General features: G+C 42.3%; 1 protein-coding gene across 1 annotated transcript in view; it reads right to left on the bottom strand.

Annotated features, from left to right (window-relative positions):
- zfyve16 (zinc finger, FYVE domain containing 16) overlaps positions 1–12785 on the bottom strand; it is a 44380-nt gene that overhangs the window by 21142 nt on the left and 10453 nt on the right. The window contains 3 exon segments of the mRNA XM_034191763.1: positions 6763–6847; positions 6849–6866; positions 10346–12450. Coding sequence (XP_034047654.1) covers positions 6763–6847; positions 6849–6866; positions 10346–12450 — 2208 coding nt within the window.

Raw genomic sequence — 12785 nt, 5'->3', positions numbered from 1 at the left:
TGAAAAACACACAGCAGGAGGAAAGAGGTGTAGATAAAGTCTGACTTCTTATGTGGACAGTAGTGGCAAATCTGTGAAAGAGATTACAGATTGTATGACATCTGCTGCCTTCTGTGAAAGATCTCACTGCTAACTTCAACTGAAGCAGGCAACAGGCAGTTTACTGCGGCATCGTACTGCTGTCAGCTGACCTCCTGTTAGATCAAATAATACAAACAATAAGCTGGTTAACATCAATTCACTTCAGTTTTTTTTTTTTTTTTTTTTTTTTTTTTTTTTTTTTAAATCAAACTGAGCAGACTTGGTCATTAATGTGAAAATGCTATAGCAGGTGGGTTTTCCATTTGGTAAATGGGTGGAAGTGAGACTGAACCATGTCAGGTGAGTAAGAGTCATGGGACTAGAACATAACTGACTGACATGCACAGACCCTGGATGTTTGCGACAGCTTGCAATTAACTTAACATGCAGAGCCAACGTGTCACTCATTAAAAATAAATAAATAAAAATACATAAAATAAAAATCAGTGGATCCAGGTACCCCTAAATTTGAGTCAATAATGTTACCCCAGACAAATTCTCTTGTCGATTAGACACAAAAGATGTGAACTATGCATGCCCCCCCATTCAACAACACAACAATAACAACAACAAGTTGTAGGGTGACATGTTTGATTTGTCTGACATTGCACATCCTACAATGTGACTATTGCACATGGGCACACCAGAGTGACGATGCTAAACAATATCTCATACAGCTCTACCTGGAACTACATCAGACCACCTCCTGGCTCTCCATTTCTCTTTGAACTGTCACACTGTCAACAGCTGGGAGGACAATGGGTTTATACCTATCAGTTTGGCTCTCAGCTATTAACTTTCAAAGGGTCTAAAGAGTAAATGAATGAATACAAATGTTGGAGTACTTACAGTACGTATAGCTGTGTGAGGCTTTACTCTATTCAACCATACTCACAAATTGTAGCAAATCTCCTAGTTTCTGGGCGGTACAGTGACTTGTAGAAATGCTGGGTGTGACTGAATGGGTTATTCAATGCTTTTTGGTTGTACTTGCAAACATGCTGATTCAGTACTTGTCTAATTTAGACTGATTAGTAACTGATATTTATTTGTCTAATCTGCATCTTACAATAACACTGAATTAGCCAAACAGAGGCGTAGTTAATGAATGAAGATAAACTGACCCTCACTGTTTCTTTCTACAAGTGCCATTACAACTTTTGTGTTTGAAAACCACATGTGACAAGGCAACACAATAAATAAATTCACTGTTTGTACCCAAATGACTAAGGTACAAAAAAAAAAAAAAAAAAAAACACGTACCGTACTGCTGACCCCAATTCAAGTTTAGTACTACAATAAACACACAAATAATGTTCCAATCAATAATTATTCTCATATACCTTAAAAACTGTAACAAACCAATAAAAACAGATGTAACAGAGAAATTTAACAAGCATCTCCAACATGCTTCTTACCTCATCTTCTGTGTCAATATGCAAGCGGTTCATTTCACTGAGAGTCAGTTCCACAGTCTGACCTCAGTCACTCCCCAGTACACCATTTGGGAAGCTGATGCTTTCTTTTTTATGAGTCTATGTGCACCGTTAGCCTCTAGAGCCTGTTAGCTTTCAGCTGGGCTGCGTGCAGCTCTTCACAGTGATGTGACCAAAGAGGGAGAGACAGAAGAATCAAACCACCCTGCTCCAGAATCCACTGGACAAAACATTCTATCAGCCCTTTCGTCTTTTAAATTAAACCGCATGGGGGAGTATCCTCCTGAACCACACACAATCAAGGACAAATGCCAGTGTCCTGCTATAACTCTCCTCTCTCCCCATCCACCTGCCCCTCCCTGCCGTCTGGCTCGCCTCAGTCTAACCTCCTCACTGCAGTCTCTTTAAACTATAAATGGCGCACTCAAAGTCCTCCTTTCATCTTCAAAGCACACTATTAAACCACAGAAACAACAACTACTGAACAGTGACTATGGATTAAGAAAAGACTGATTTCAATTTCATTTACACTATCAGATAAACCAAAACAGCATAAATAAGAGCAAACACAGTTTTATATTCAGAACATCATGATAAAAAGTCTTGAGGCATTACACTGTATGTTATCAAGCTTAATCAACCACAAAATGAAAATCCTATTGTAATTTAAGAACTAGTGTATTTGGTCTATTTTAAACTTTAAAAGGCACACTGCCACTTTAGACTGTCAAAGAATGCAGAAGCAAACTAAGCCAAATAGTCTGCTCTGTAAGTACTGCAACAGTAATCATGGATTTGGAATGAAAAAAATCAAGATGTGGTTGTAATGTCAACTTTCAGCTTTAATTCAAGGGGTTTAACAAAACTAGCAACCTTATTATTTTAAGAAGTACATGCATTTTATACATAGCCCCTCCATTTCCAGACGTGCCAAGTAGTTGGGCAAATGAAATATCAGTTATATCAGCAAACTAAAAATGACGATTCATACAAATCCTCATATTCACAGCCAGTTTTCTTTAGGAAAGTCAGGAGATGGAAATGTTCATGTATCTAAGTCAATGAAATTGTCTTAAGGGCCTTTCACACCGGACGCATTGGAAGCATCAGGCAACATCTCCCAATGCGTCGTGACGTCAGCTGTGTTGCACCAACGCCTCCTGACACCACCAACACATCGTGGTGTCACGCTGGATGCAGCAAGGGGGCAGAGATTTTCACTCTGATTTTTTTTCTCCGAGGAAAGCAGAGCAATTGCCATGTTGGATTTGTGTCGATGAATCACACTTAAAAAAAAAAACAAAAAAAAAAACAAACATACAACAAACAACAACAAAAACAGTAGAATGATTCTCCCATCACCCTGCTGACAGAAGTTTTTTTTTTCAGCTACTTTTCGAAATGACGTGAGCAGAGGGAGGTCTGACGACCATCAAACCACAGCAGAGGGCCGACCCACACAAAGCACCCAGGGTTCAACACTGAAACATTGTTCTGAAACTGTTGGACTATTTTTTCATGCAGTTGTTCACAAAGTGGCGATCCTCACCCCATCTTTGCTTGTGAACGGCTGAGCCATTTAGGGATGCTCCTTTTATGCCCAATCATGACACTCACAATTAGTGCTTATTGAGTGTTGTTAGAAGGAAAGGTGATGTAACACAGTGGGAAACATACCACTGTCCCAGCTTTTTTGAAACGTGTTGCAGGCATCCATTTCAAAATGAGCAATTATTTGCACAAAAACAAAGTTTATCAGTTTGAACATTAAATATCTTGTCTTTGTGGTGTATTCAGTTGAATATAGGTTTTAGAGGATTTGAAAATCGTTGTATTCTGATTTTATTTACATTTTACACAACATCCCAACTTCACTGGAATCAGGGTTGTATATTATCACAGATATGTGTCAAGATGATGACAAAGGACTGCTGGGAGAGGCTCCAGCACTGTATGATGAAGCAGGTTTACAGAATGAATGAAAATCTACAGCAGCTAGCAGCCACTGCTAGTGGGCCCTGAACCTGTTGGCACACAATAACAGTCACTCAAAGTGATCACACCCCTAATTACTCATAACTATATGGCTTAAAACACCTTAAATAGATGAGTTATATTAAAATTCACCCCATGTACAGGTAACATAATTGGGGAAACCAGCTAAAGGAAAAAAAACAACTTGTTTTTTCTACCAGGCTTCATTATTATCAGGTCTGTTTCAGGTGTAACGTTGTACAATTTTACATGACAATGGGAAGTGGCTCACTTTTGCAGCTAATCTTATGTGGCCATTCAAGGAACTGCAACAGTTGGCATTTCCACACTTGCTTCATTTTTCAGCACCAGTGGTTCAGGATTGAATGGAAGACAAAAGTTGAACTAAGCCCAACAGTCATTACAAATGAAAAATTACTTTCAAACACACACACGAACAAACTACCTTATGTACTGACTAAACACATCTTTGATAGACTGGTGAAGAATCACAGTGCTGCTTTTATTTTTGAAGCATTTTTTCCACAGTACAAGTTGAGGTTCATGTGACTTTACAGTGAGAAGAGCACCAGTTCAGCTAAAACAAAGTGCAAGCATGAAAAGCTTTCAAAAGGCAGAGATGAAATGTCATGTTCTAAAAGGCCAAATGCAGTTTTAAAAGCAGAACAAATGCAGAGGAGATAAAGATTGTTTTCTATGGGCTTCTGTCAATGATCTGAAACTAACTTCAGAGCTGAAGTTAGTTTGTTGATGCTGCTTTTCAGTAACTCGGGGGGGGGGGGGGGGGGGGGGGGGTACCTGGCACTTTAATAACAGGCAATTAAAAATGACCATTACTGAATGAAATAATGCTTTACTCCGAGTGTACTATGACAGAGGCTGAATAGTGTGCTGATGGTGTAGTGCTAAATCATAGTGGTTTTTGGTTCATTGTGATGAATCATCTTCTACGTCGTAATGATTTTTATACAGGACACAGTCCAGATTCACCATAATGTTCTTATGCTACATTTGTTGACATTTGTGGTCCAAATCGTGTAAATGAGATGGGACTTCGAAGAATTCACTCATCTCTCACTCATCTTCAACCGCTTATCAGGTCGCGGGGGCAACAGCTCCAGCAGGGGACCCTAGACTTCCCTTTCCAGGGCCACAATGACCACCTCTAACTGGGAGATCCCAAGGTGTTCCCAGGCCAGTGTGGAGATATAATCTCTCCACCTAGTCTTGGGTCTTCCCCGGGGTCTCCTCCCAGGTGGAATTCAATGATTTGGAAATGTTAATGTAACCATCCTCTGACTTATGGAAAGAAACTAGTGGTAAAAATGCTGATTATTTGCAGAAACATTAATCCTTACACTTAGGTTGTCTAATGACTGGTCAGGCAATCCATTGGTCTCTGGTAGATTTGGGGCTCTGATGGATGGATAACATCACATTTCCACTGGTAACACAAAAAGCTGCAGTCCATGGGATTGGCTGAGGTCTGAACACAAACATGACAGAATCCAGCTCTCTTGGGGCTCAGGATGTCATCCTTCCTCACTACATTTGTGCGCTGACAGTCTTCTCACTGTGGCAGTGTTCAGTGCAGCTGCAGCAGCCAGGACAGCAACCAACCTTCTTTCTCTGCTGCACCTTCTCAATCAGAGCAGTCGGAAGACGCATTTTATTCCCATAGCATAGTATGGTACTGTGCTTCCTGTCCTTTTAAATTCATTTTATTAGTAATGGAACAGCTCTTAACCTCACTTTATCAAAATTCTGGGTCTGTTAGTGAAGCTTAGAGTGAGCAGCTGGTGATCACCTTAGTATTTTCTATGCTTTCCTTTAATGTTGATGAATTATGTGTATTTTCCAGCCAACTGATTCTAATATTTTTCTCTCTGTCTGAGGTGCGGAGGGAAGTGTGCAGAAATGGCATCTGTGGACAAAGTGAAAGCTGGACTGACAGCGAGATGCTATGTCTGAAGCGGATACATCAGATGCTTTGATTTCCTGTTTCTTCAGTTTTGTAAAAACCTTGTAACTGTTAGAATGGCCTAATCAGTGGGTCACCCCTTTGAGTCTGGTCTGCTTGAGGTTTCTTCCACAATATCATCAGAGGGAATTTTTTCTTACCACTGTCGCCTGTGTTCTTGCTCTGGGGGTTGGTAAGGTTGGACCTTACTTGTGTGAAGCACCTTGAGGCAGCTTTGTTGTATTTGGCATTATATAAATGTAATAAATTGAAGAGCATCCATCAAATGTGCTGTGACGTCCAGTTAAAAACACACACCACACACAGCTGCACTGTCTTTTTCTTCAGTCTGACTGTTGCTAAATCAACAGCTGAGTTGCATGTGCTGCACTGCAAAACTGTCCTCCCTCCTCTGAATGCTGAATTCACACCCACACGCCGGAAGCTTTGGCCAATCAGAAGCCCAATCTGAAGCATCAAACACACCTTAGGATATAAATGCATGAGGCATCATCATAGTTTAAAAAAAGAAGTAGAGGACAAACGGTAAACAAACATGCAGCTACTGGGAAAACTCTGTCTGAGCCTACTCAAAGTTTTGAGCACGTACAAAGCTTTCGATGGATTTGTTGATATCAGCTGACAAGAACACTTTAGGAAATGGGAAAAGGACTTTTGCAGAACAAAATGAACGCATATATTCAACGGACATCCCATAGTTGTATCAGTCCACATACGTTTCCTTGATCCCTCATGGTGTGACAGGTGCTTAAGGGGCAAAAACCATGATGAAGTGGCAAAATGGTTACAACCATGACACACATTCTCCCCCCCCCCCCCCCCCCCCACACACACACACAAAAACAAACCCCGAAGTGGGTGAAATGACATATTATATGTCATTATACATATGTTCTGTAATACTATATATATTCCAGAACATATTGTATTTGCAAACAAAGAATTACATTTACTGGCATTAGGCTTTCCTGACTCACAGTACTGTGTAAACATTTCAGATGTTGGCCAAAATTTGAAAGCTGACGGGAAAAAACTGCGGGATAATATTTATATAACAAATTCAAGATGCATTTATTCAGTTTATGATCAGGTTCTCATCAGCAGCTATCCATGTGTTGTCATGAATACGTTTTTTTTCCTGTTGAACCCGCTTGATTAAGGGGGATAAAGTTACATCAAACACTAAAACTTTTTGCACAGTACTGCATGTGCAGCATCGTAAACAAAGGGCAGCTGAGCCGTGGTGTGAAATCAGATTAAATGAGGGACTTACTTCTCTGTATGGCTCTTCAAAGCAGACGACACATACCCGGGCTTCTTTTTCCAGGTACTTCAGCATACATTTCCTGCTGCACGCAAACAGCACAATAAACCTGAAAAACATGAGGAAAAAATCAGCGAGAGGAGGTGTAGCACTAAAGTAGGTAAAATACCACAAAGGATGTGTTTTGAACAATGCAGATACTCAGCCAGTCCTATGGTAATGCAGATTTAATCTCAATGGCCTCCTTAAAATATTCCACTCCAGCTTGAGGACATGCCTATATGGAAGAGCAGGGAAAAGAAATGGCGACTCATGCCATTTCCGTCTGAACTAAGGGTCGACCGATTATTGGCGCCGATTCAGCATTTTGAGGATATCAGTATTCACCATTTATAGTGGCCGATATGATGTTATTTTTCTCAGCGCTGGATGTAGCGACTCACCGGTCACCAAGTTCAGCCTTCACATGTTCACTTTTATGTGTGCATGTGTATGCACACAGCCATGCCCTCATGCAGACGTCGTTAAAAGGTACATCCTCATAGAGCAGAGGGTATTTTAGCATTGTGTTATATTTCATGTACAACCCCAATTGTGTAAAATGTGAATAAAACCGAATACAATGATTTTCAAATCCTCTTCAACCTATATTCAATTGAATACACCACAAAGAAAACATATTTAATGTTCAAACCGATGAACTTTGTTGTTTTTGTGCAAATATTTCCTCATTTTGAAATGGATGCCTGTAACACGTTTCAAAAAAGCTGGGACAGTGGTATGTTTACCACTGTGTTACATCACCTTTCCTTCTAACAACACTCAATAAGAGTTTGGGAACTGAAGACACTAATTTGTGAGTGTCTTGATTGGGTATAAAAGGAGCATCCCCAAAAGACTCAGCCGTTCACAAGCAAAGATGGGGCGAGGATCACCACTTTGTGAACAACTGCATGAAAAAATAGTCCAACAATTTAAGAACAATGTTTCTCAATGTCCAATTGAAGGAATTTAGGGATTCCATCATCTACAGTCCATAATATAATCAGAAGATTCAGAGAATCTGGAGAACTTTCTACACGTAAGCGACAAGGCTGAACAACCAACACTGAATGCCGTGACCATCGATCCCTCAGGCACTGCATTAAAACTGACATCATTGACTACGTTTACATGCAGCCAATAACCCTTTCATAACCCCTCATAACCGGAATATTAGCAATAACCCGGTTGCGCATGGCCATGTAAACACCTGCAAAAACCTGAATGTGCTCATATTCCAGTTATTAAAAACCCGAATAAGACCCCTGGGTTACTCCTTTTCTAACCCGAATATCAGGTCATATAAACACACATCAGGATATCCCCACAGAAAGGAACATTATTTTGTGTTCTGTGCATGTCCTATCTGCAAGGAATCTTGGTCTTCTGAGTACGGCAACTACTTATATGCGGCGCGCGCAACCCACCAGACACCACAGAAGCAGAGGTAAACAGCGCATTGTGTTCTGCGTCCTTATCAGGCGGGCCGTTCGCTGGCACTGGTCTGGCATCACCGTGATTGCTCTCACTGCCTCCGATGCGCTTACTGAGTCTGCGGGCTCGGTAAACGCCGCAGCGGGCCACTCACACCGCCCCCCCTCTCTGCTGTGCGGAGCTGCGCCAACTCTGGCAACAGGTCCAGAGACTATGCTCGCTGTTTTGATGCGCTCCGGCAGCCCGCAAGGATAGATTTCTTGCGGAAAAATCCATAGTGCCGCAGCGCTCCGTGGCCATGACTTGGATTCTTTGCAGGTCCTGCATTCGTACTCCCGGAGGCAGTGAGCGAAGGGAGAGCACGCGCATTGTGTTCTGCGTGTGTCTTTTTATAATCTTCTCGCCCAGAAGAAAAAAGAGAGTGTTTACACAGGAGAGAAAAGTGAGAAAATGCTAATGCCTGTTTGAGAAAAGTGTATAAAGTGTGTAGTGGAGGGGTTTTAACAGCCTTAAAACATCTATAATAATTGGTAAAAACTAACGTTGACTACTTCGCGGATTCGCCTATTGTGGGTTATTTTAGAAAGTAATTCCTGCGATAAACGAGGGACCACTGTACCTTCATTAGTATTGTGAAAGGACATGAATATAATGTCTATTATTGACGGAAGAAAGTACCGAGATAGCGACATTTACAAGAAGGTGGCCAAAAAGTACGCGAAGCAGGATTTGCACGAACACCAGACTAAATCAAGCACCGGTGGAAGATGTGCATCACTGTTTAGATGGGATATTACAAATGATACCAATGACCATGTATACACGAGTAACTCTGTCTGCTTAAGCATGGTAAACGGGTTATTCCTAATGATTCAGGAAACCGGAATATTGACCTTAACCCAAATATTAACAGCATGTAACTGTAGTGTGTTGTGTAAAGGATCATACAGGAACACTTCAGCAAACCATTGTCAGTTAACACAGTTCGTCGCTACATCTACAAGTACAAAACTTAAAACTCTACCATGCAAAGTGAAAGCCAAACATCAACAACATCCAGAAACACCGCCGCCTTCTCTGGGCCCAAGCTCATTTGAAATGGACAGACGCAAAGTGGAAAAGTGTACCATCCAGACTGTTACCAGCACAAAGTTCAAAAGCCAGCATCTGTGATGGTATGGGGGTGTGTTAGTGCCCATGGCATGGACAACTTACACATCTGTGATGGTACCATCAATGCTGAAAGGTACATCCAGGTTTTGGAGCAACACATGCTGCCATCCAAGCAACGTCTTTTTCAGTGACGTCCCTGCTTATTTCAGCAAGACAATGCCAAGCCACATTCTGCACATGTTACAACAGCGTGGCTTCGTAGTAAAAGAGTGCGGGTACTAGACTGGCTTGCCTGCAGTCCAGACCTGTCGCCCATTGAAAATGGATGGCGCATAATAATAATATTAATAATATTTTGTGAAGCGCAAAATACGACAACGGAGACCTCGGACTGTTGAACAACTTTAGTCGTACATCAAGCAAGAATGGGAAAGAATTCCATCTACAAAGCTACAACAATTAGTGTCCTCAGTTCACAAACGCTTATTGAGTGTTGTTAGAAGGAAAGGAGATGTAACACAGTGGGAAACATACCACTGTACCAGCTTTTTTGAAACGTGTTGCAGGCATCCATTTCAAAATGAGCAAATATTTGCACAAAAACAAAGTTTGTCAGTTTGAAAATTACATATCTTGTCTTTGTGGTTTATTCAATTGAATATAGGTTGAAGAGGATTTGAAAATCATTTTATTTACATTTTACACAACGTCCCAACTTTATTGGAATTGGGGTTGTAGCTGAAGTACAGCGTCAGAGAAGGATGAAAAGGATATCACTGTGAGGGACTTCAAAGATATACCTGGACTCCAAGCACATTCCTCTGATGAGGTTTAAACTCTTAAGTTATTTGCTAGTTTATAAATGTGCTTTGAGTCTATATTTTTGCTATTTGTATTAAATGATGATTCAACCAACAGTCTGAAACTAATTTAAGTGAAACCAATGAATAAAATTGAATAGAATAAACAAAACCTGAAGAGATACACTAGCTAACATACCTTCCCACAGGCTCGGCAGTGATGTCTCCTTTTGGTGAAAGTGAATCTCTGTGTGCAGTTCATACATTTGGGAGCTTCAGAGTCTGGCACCCAAGCAGGTTGTCTGCTCCCCAGTTGCTGCACCTCGCCTTTCTTTCCATCCCCAGACCAGACATTGTCTCTGTGGGCCTCCCCGGGATAAACTGGGGGCTCTGAGAGTTCATCATATCCCACACTATAATCCTGACTCTCCTGAGCAGCATATATGGGGACAGAGTCTGTCACTTTGGAAAGCGCCCCTGTACAATCTGGGCTTGTGAGTGAGGTTTGATCATCCTCTGCTGTACTTGGCTCTTGGGGAAAATCATAGAGTGTCTGAGGAGGTTCCTCTCCCACTGGTAGCGATCTAGAAGTCTGGCAGTGGAGCTGTTTCGGTCGAGCACCTCCACAGGAGTGTTTCTGATCTGGGCTACCACTCTGCTGAGACTGGAAACTGTTGCTGCTGAAGGAATGGCTACCCCTAGAAGAAAGATCTGATTCTAAATGAACCGTATGACAAGATTCCTGTGCTGAAGCTTGAGCCCCAAGGATCAAACTGTCCTCAGCAGACACACAAATCATCCTGTCACTCTCTGGTGAAGCCAGACCCTCTAGCTCCTCCTGCGCGTCATGGCCAGAGTTCCTCAGCTCTTCTTCTGCAAGTCTGTCTTCCAAATCCCCATCTGATTCTGCAAGTCCACAAATAGCTTGTCTAAACTCTCCAGAGCTGAAGCAGTAAGAGACACCTTTACTTTGCTCTGCCTCAGTGTGGCTCTGCAAGAATGCATCTAACTCTTCATCTGTAACCAGCATCCCGGCCTGGTCGCTCTCAGGGAGATACTCAAAACCAAAATCAGGTGGGTCAACTGCGATGGGTTCTGAGTGGTCCTGTGTGTGAACTGGGATGGGTTCCGAGTGGTCCTGTGGGTGACCTGGCCTGGGTTCTAAGTGGCCAGGTGGTTCGATGGGGCTGGTTTCTGATTGTGTAGAGGAGGCATGGTCTGCAGAAGGCGTAGGAAGAGATCCTACACAGTGATGTTGTCCTTCTGGTGACTCCCTGTCTTCTGTAATCTGCTGTGCTTGAGACACTTCTGAGTTAACACTCTGATGTAAAGAGGAACCAGCTTCTGCCTCTGTGATTTCATGTATTTCTTCTTTATCACACTGGCCAGACTCAGCTTCTCTGGACTCTGGGTTCATGACAGCTCTGCACATGGATACAGCTATGGGAAGGCATGACAAGCCAACCGGACTGCCATCTGTGGATCTTGAATTGGAACCTGCAGAAGACTCTGTCTCACTGAGATCCAAGGAGGATGGTAGAGAGGTTTTAGTGCTGTCAGCAGGCAGGATGTCATCCTGGTCACAATGAGCTGTGGCATTATCCACCAACTGGTTTAGCTCGACTCCTTCCTGATGATCCTTTTCTACTGTGTCAGCAGACTCTGTGGTCTTTGGTGAATGTAAAACACCCGGGAGCTCACAGCTGCGCTCCACTGCTGCAGGAAGAATGACATCCAGTAGACTGAATGAGGCCGTGCATCCGGACACTTGCTCCTCCGAATCAAGATCCAGCAGTTGGTCTTTCACAGCAGAAACTTGTTCTTCCTTCGTATCACTACAACCAGCTCCCAGGCTTACGCCCCCCACAGTAACCACAGGGCTGTCAAAGTCCACAAGCAGTGCCTCCTGCTCCATCTGCTTTTCTGCCAAATCCAGCTCACTGAACACATCATGGCTACTGGCCCTGATCAGGATGGCAGAGCTTGTGTCATTCACAAGGTCACACACAGGCTTAAGAGCACGATCTGGGCAGGGAGGTGCTGAACTTTTCATTGGCCTCTGATCCAAGGAGGACAGAAGGTCCACTCCAGTGAGAGGTTGACCTTTGGTCTCTCTGTCATCAGTGTTTTGGTCATGACTGGGGGTGATGTCAGAACAGCTTGTGGGAGAGCCATAATGAAGAGAATTAAGATCAGGGAGGTTCTTTGGGGCAGTGGACACCTCTGAGGTCAAACACTGAGGTCCCAGTGAGGTGAAGGGGTAAGTCGAGGTCTTCAGGAAGACAGATTTGCATTCATGTTCCTCTGTTATAAAAATAAATAAATTAATTAACTTCATGTACGATACAATACAGTTTAAGAAGAGAAATTTCACAAGTAACTCAAATAACAGGCATTACAAGAATTACAAAATTTCTTGTTATAATTGAAGACTTGGGTTTATTGTTTTTGTTCTTGCTTTTGGGATTGTGGGTTGTGTGACAGTGTGTGTCTGGTAGGATTCTGAAAATAGTGTTTATGTTTGCATGCTTGTATAAATGTGTGTATATAATTTTTATTTTTAGTATAAGGGGTGGGCATTTATAAGCTGTGCTTCTGCCCTCACCCTTTCAGCCGCACGGGATCTTTGTAAAGTTGTT

This window comes from Thalassophryne amazonica, chromosome 17 (genome assembly GCF_902500255.1).
Source record: "Thalassophryne amazonica chromosome 17, fThaAma1.1, whole genome shotgun sequence".
NCBI classification, from domain to species: domain Eukaryota; kingdom Metazoa; phylum Chordata; class Actinopteri; order Batrachoidiformes; family Batrachoididae; genus Thalassophryne; species Thalassophryne amazonica.
The sequence above is the reverse complement of the archived record's forward strand: the minus strand, read 5'-3'. Positions and strand labels throughout refer to the sequence as shown.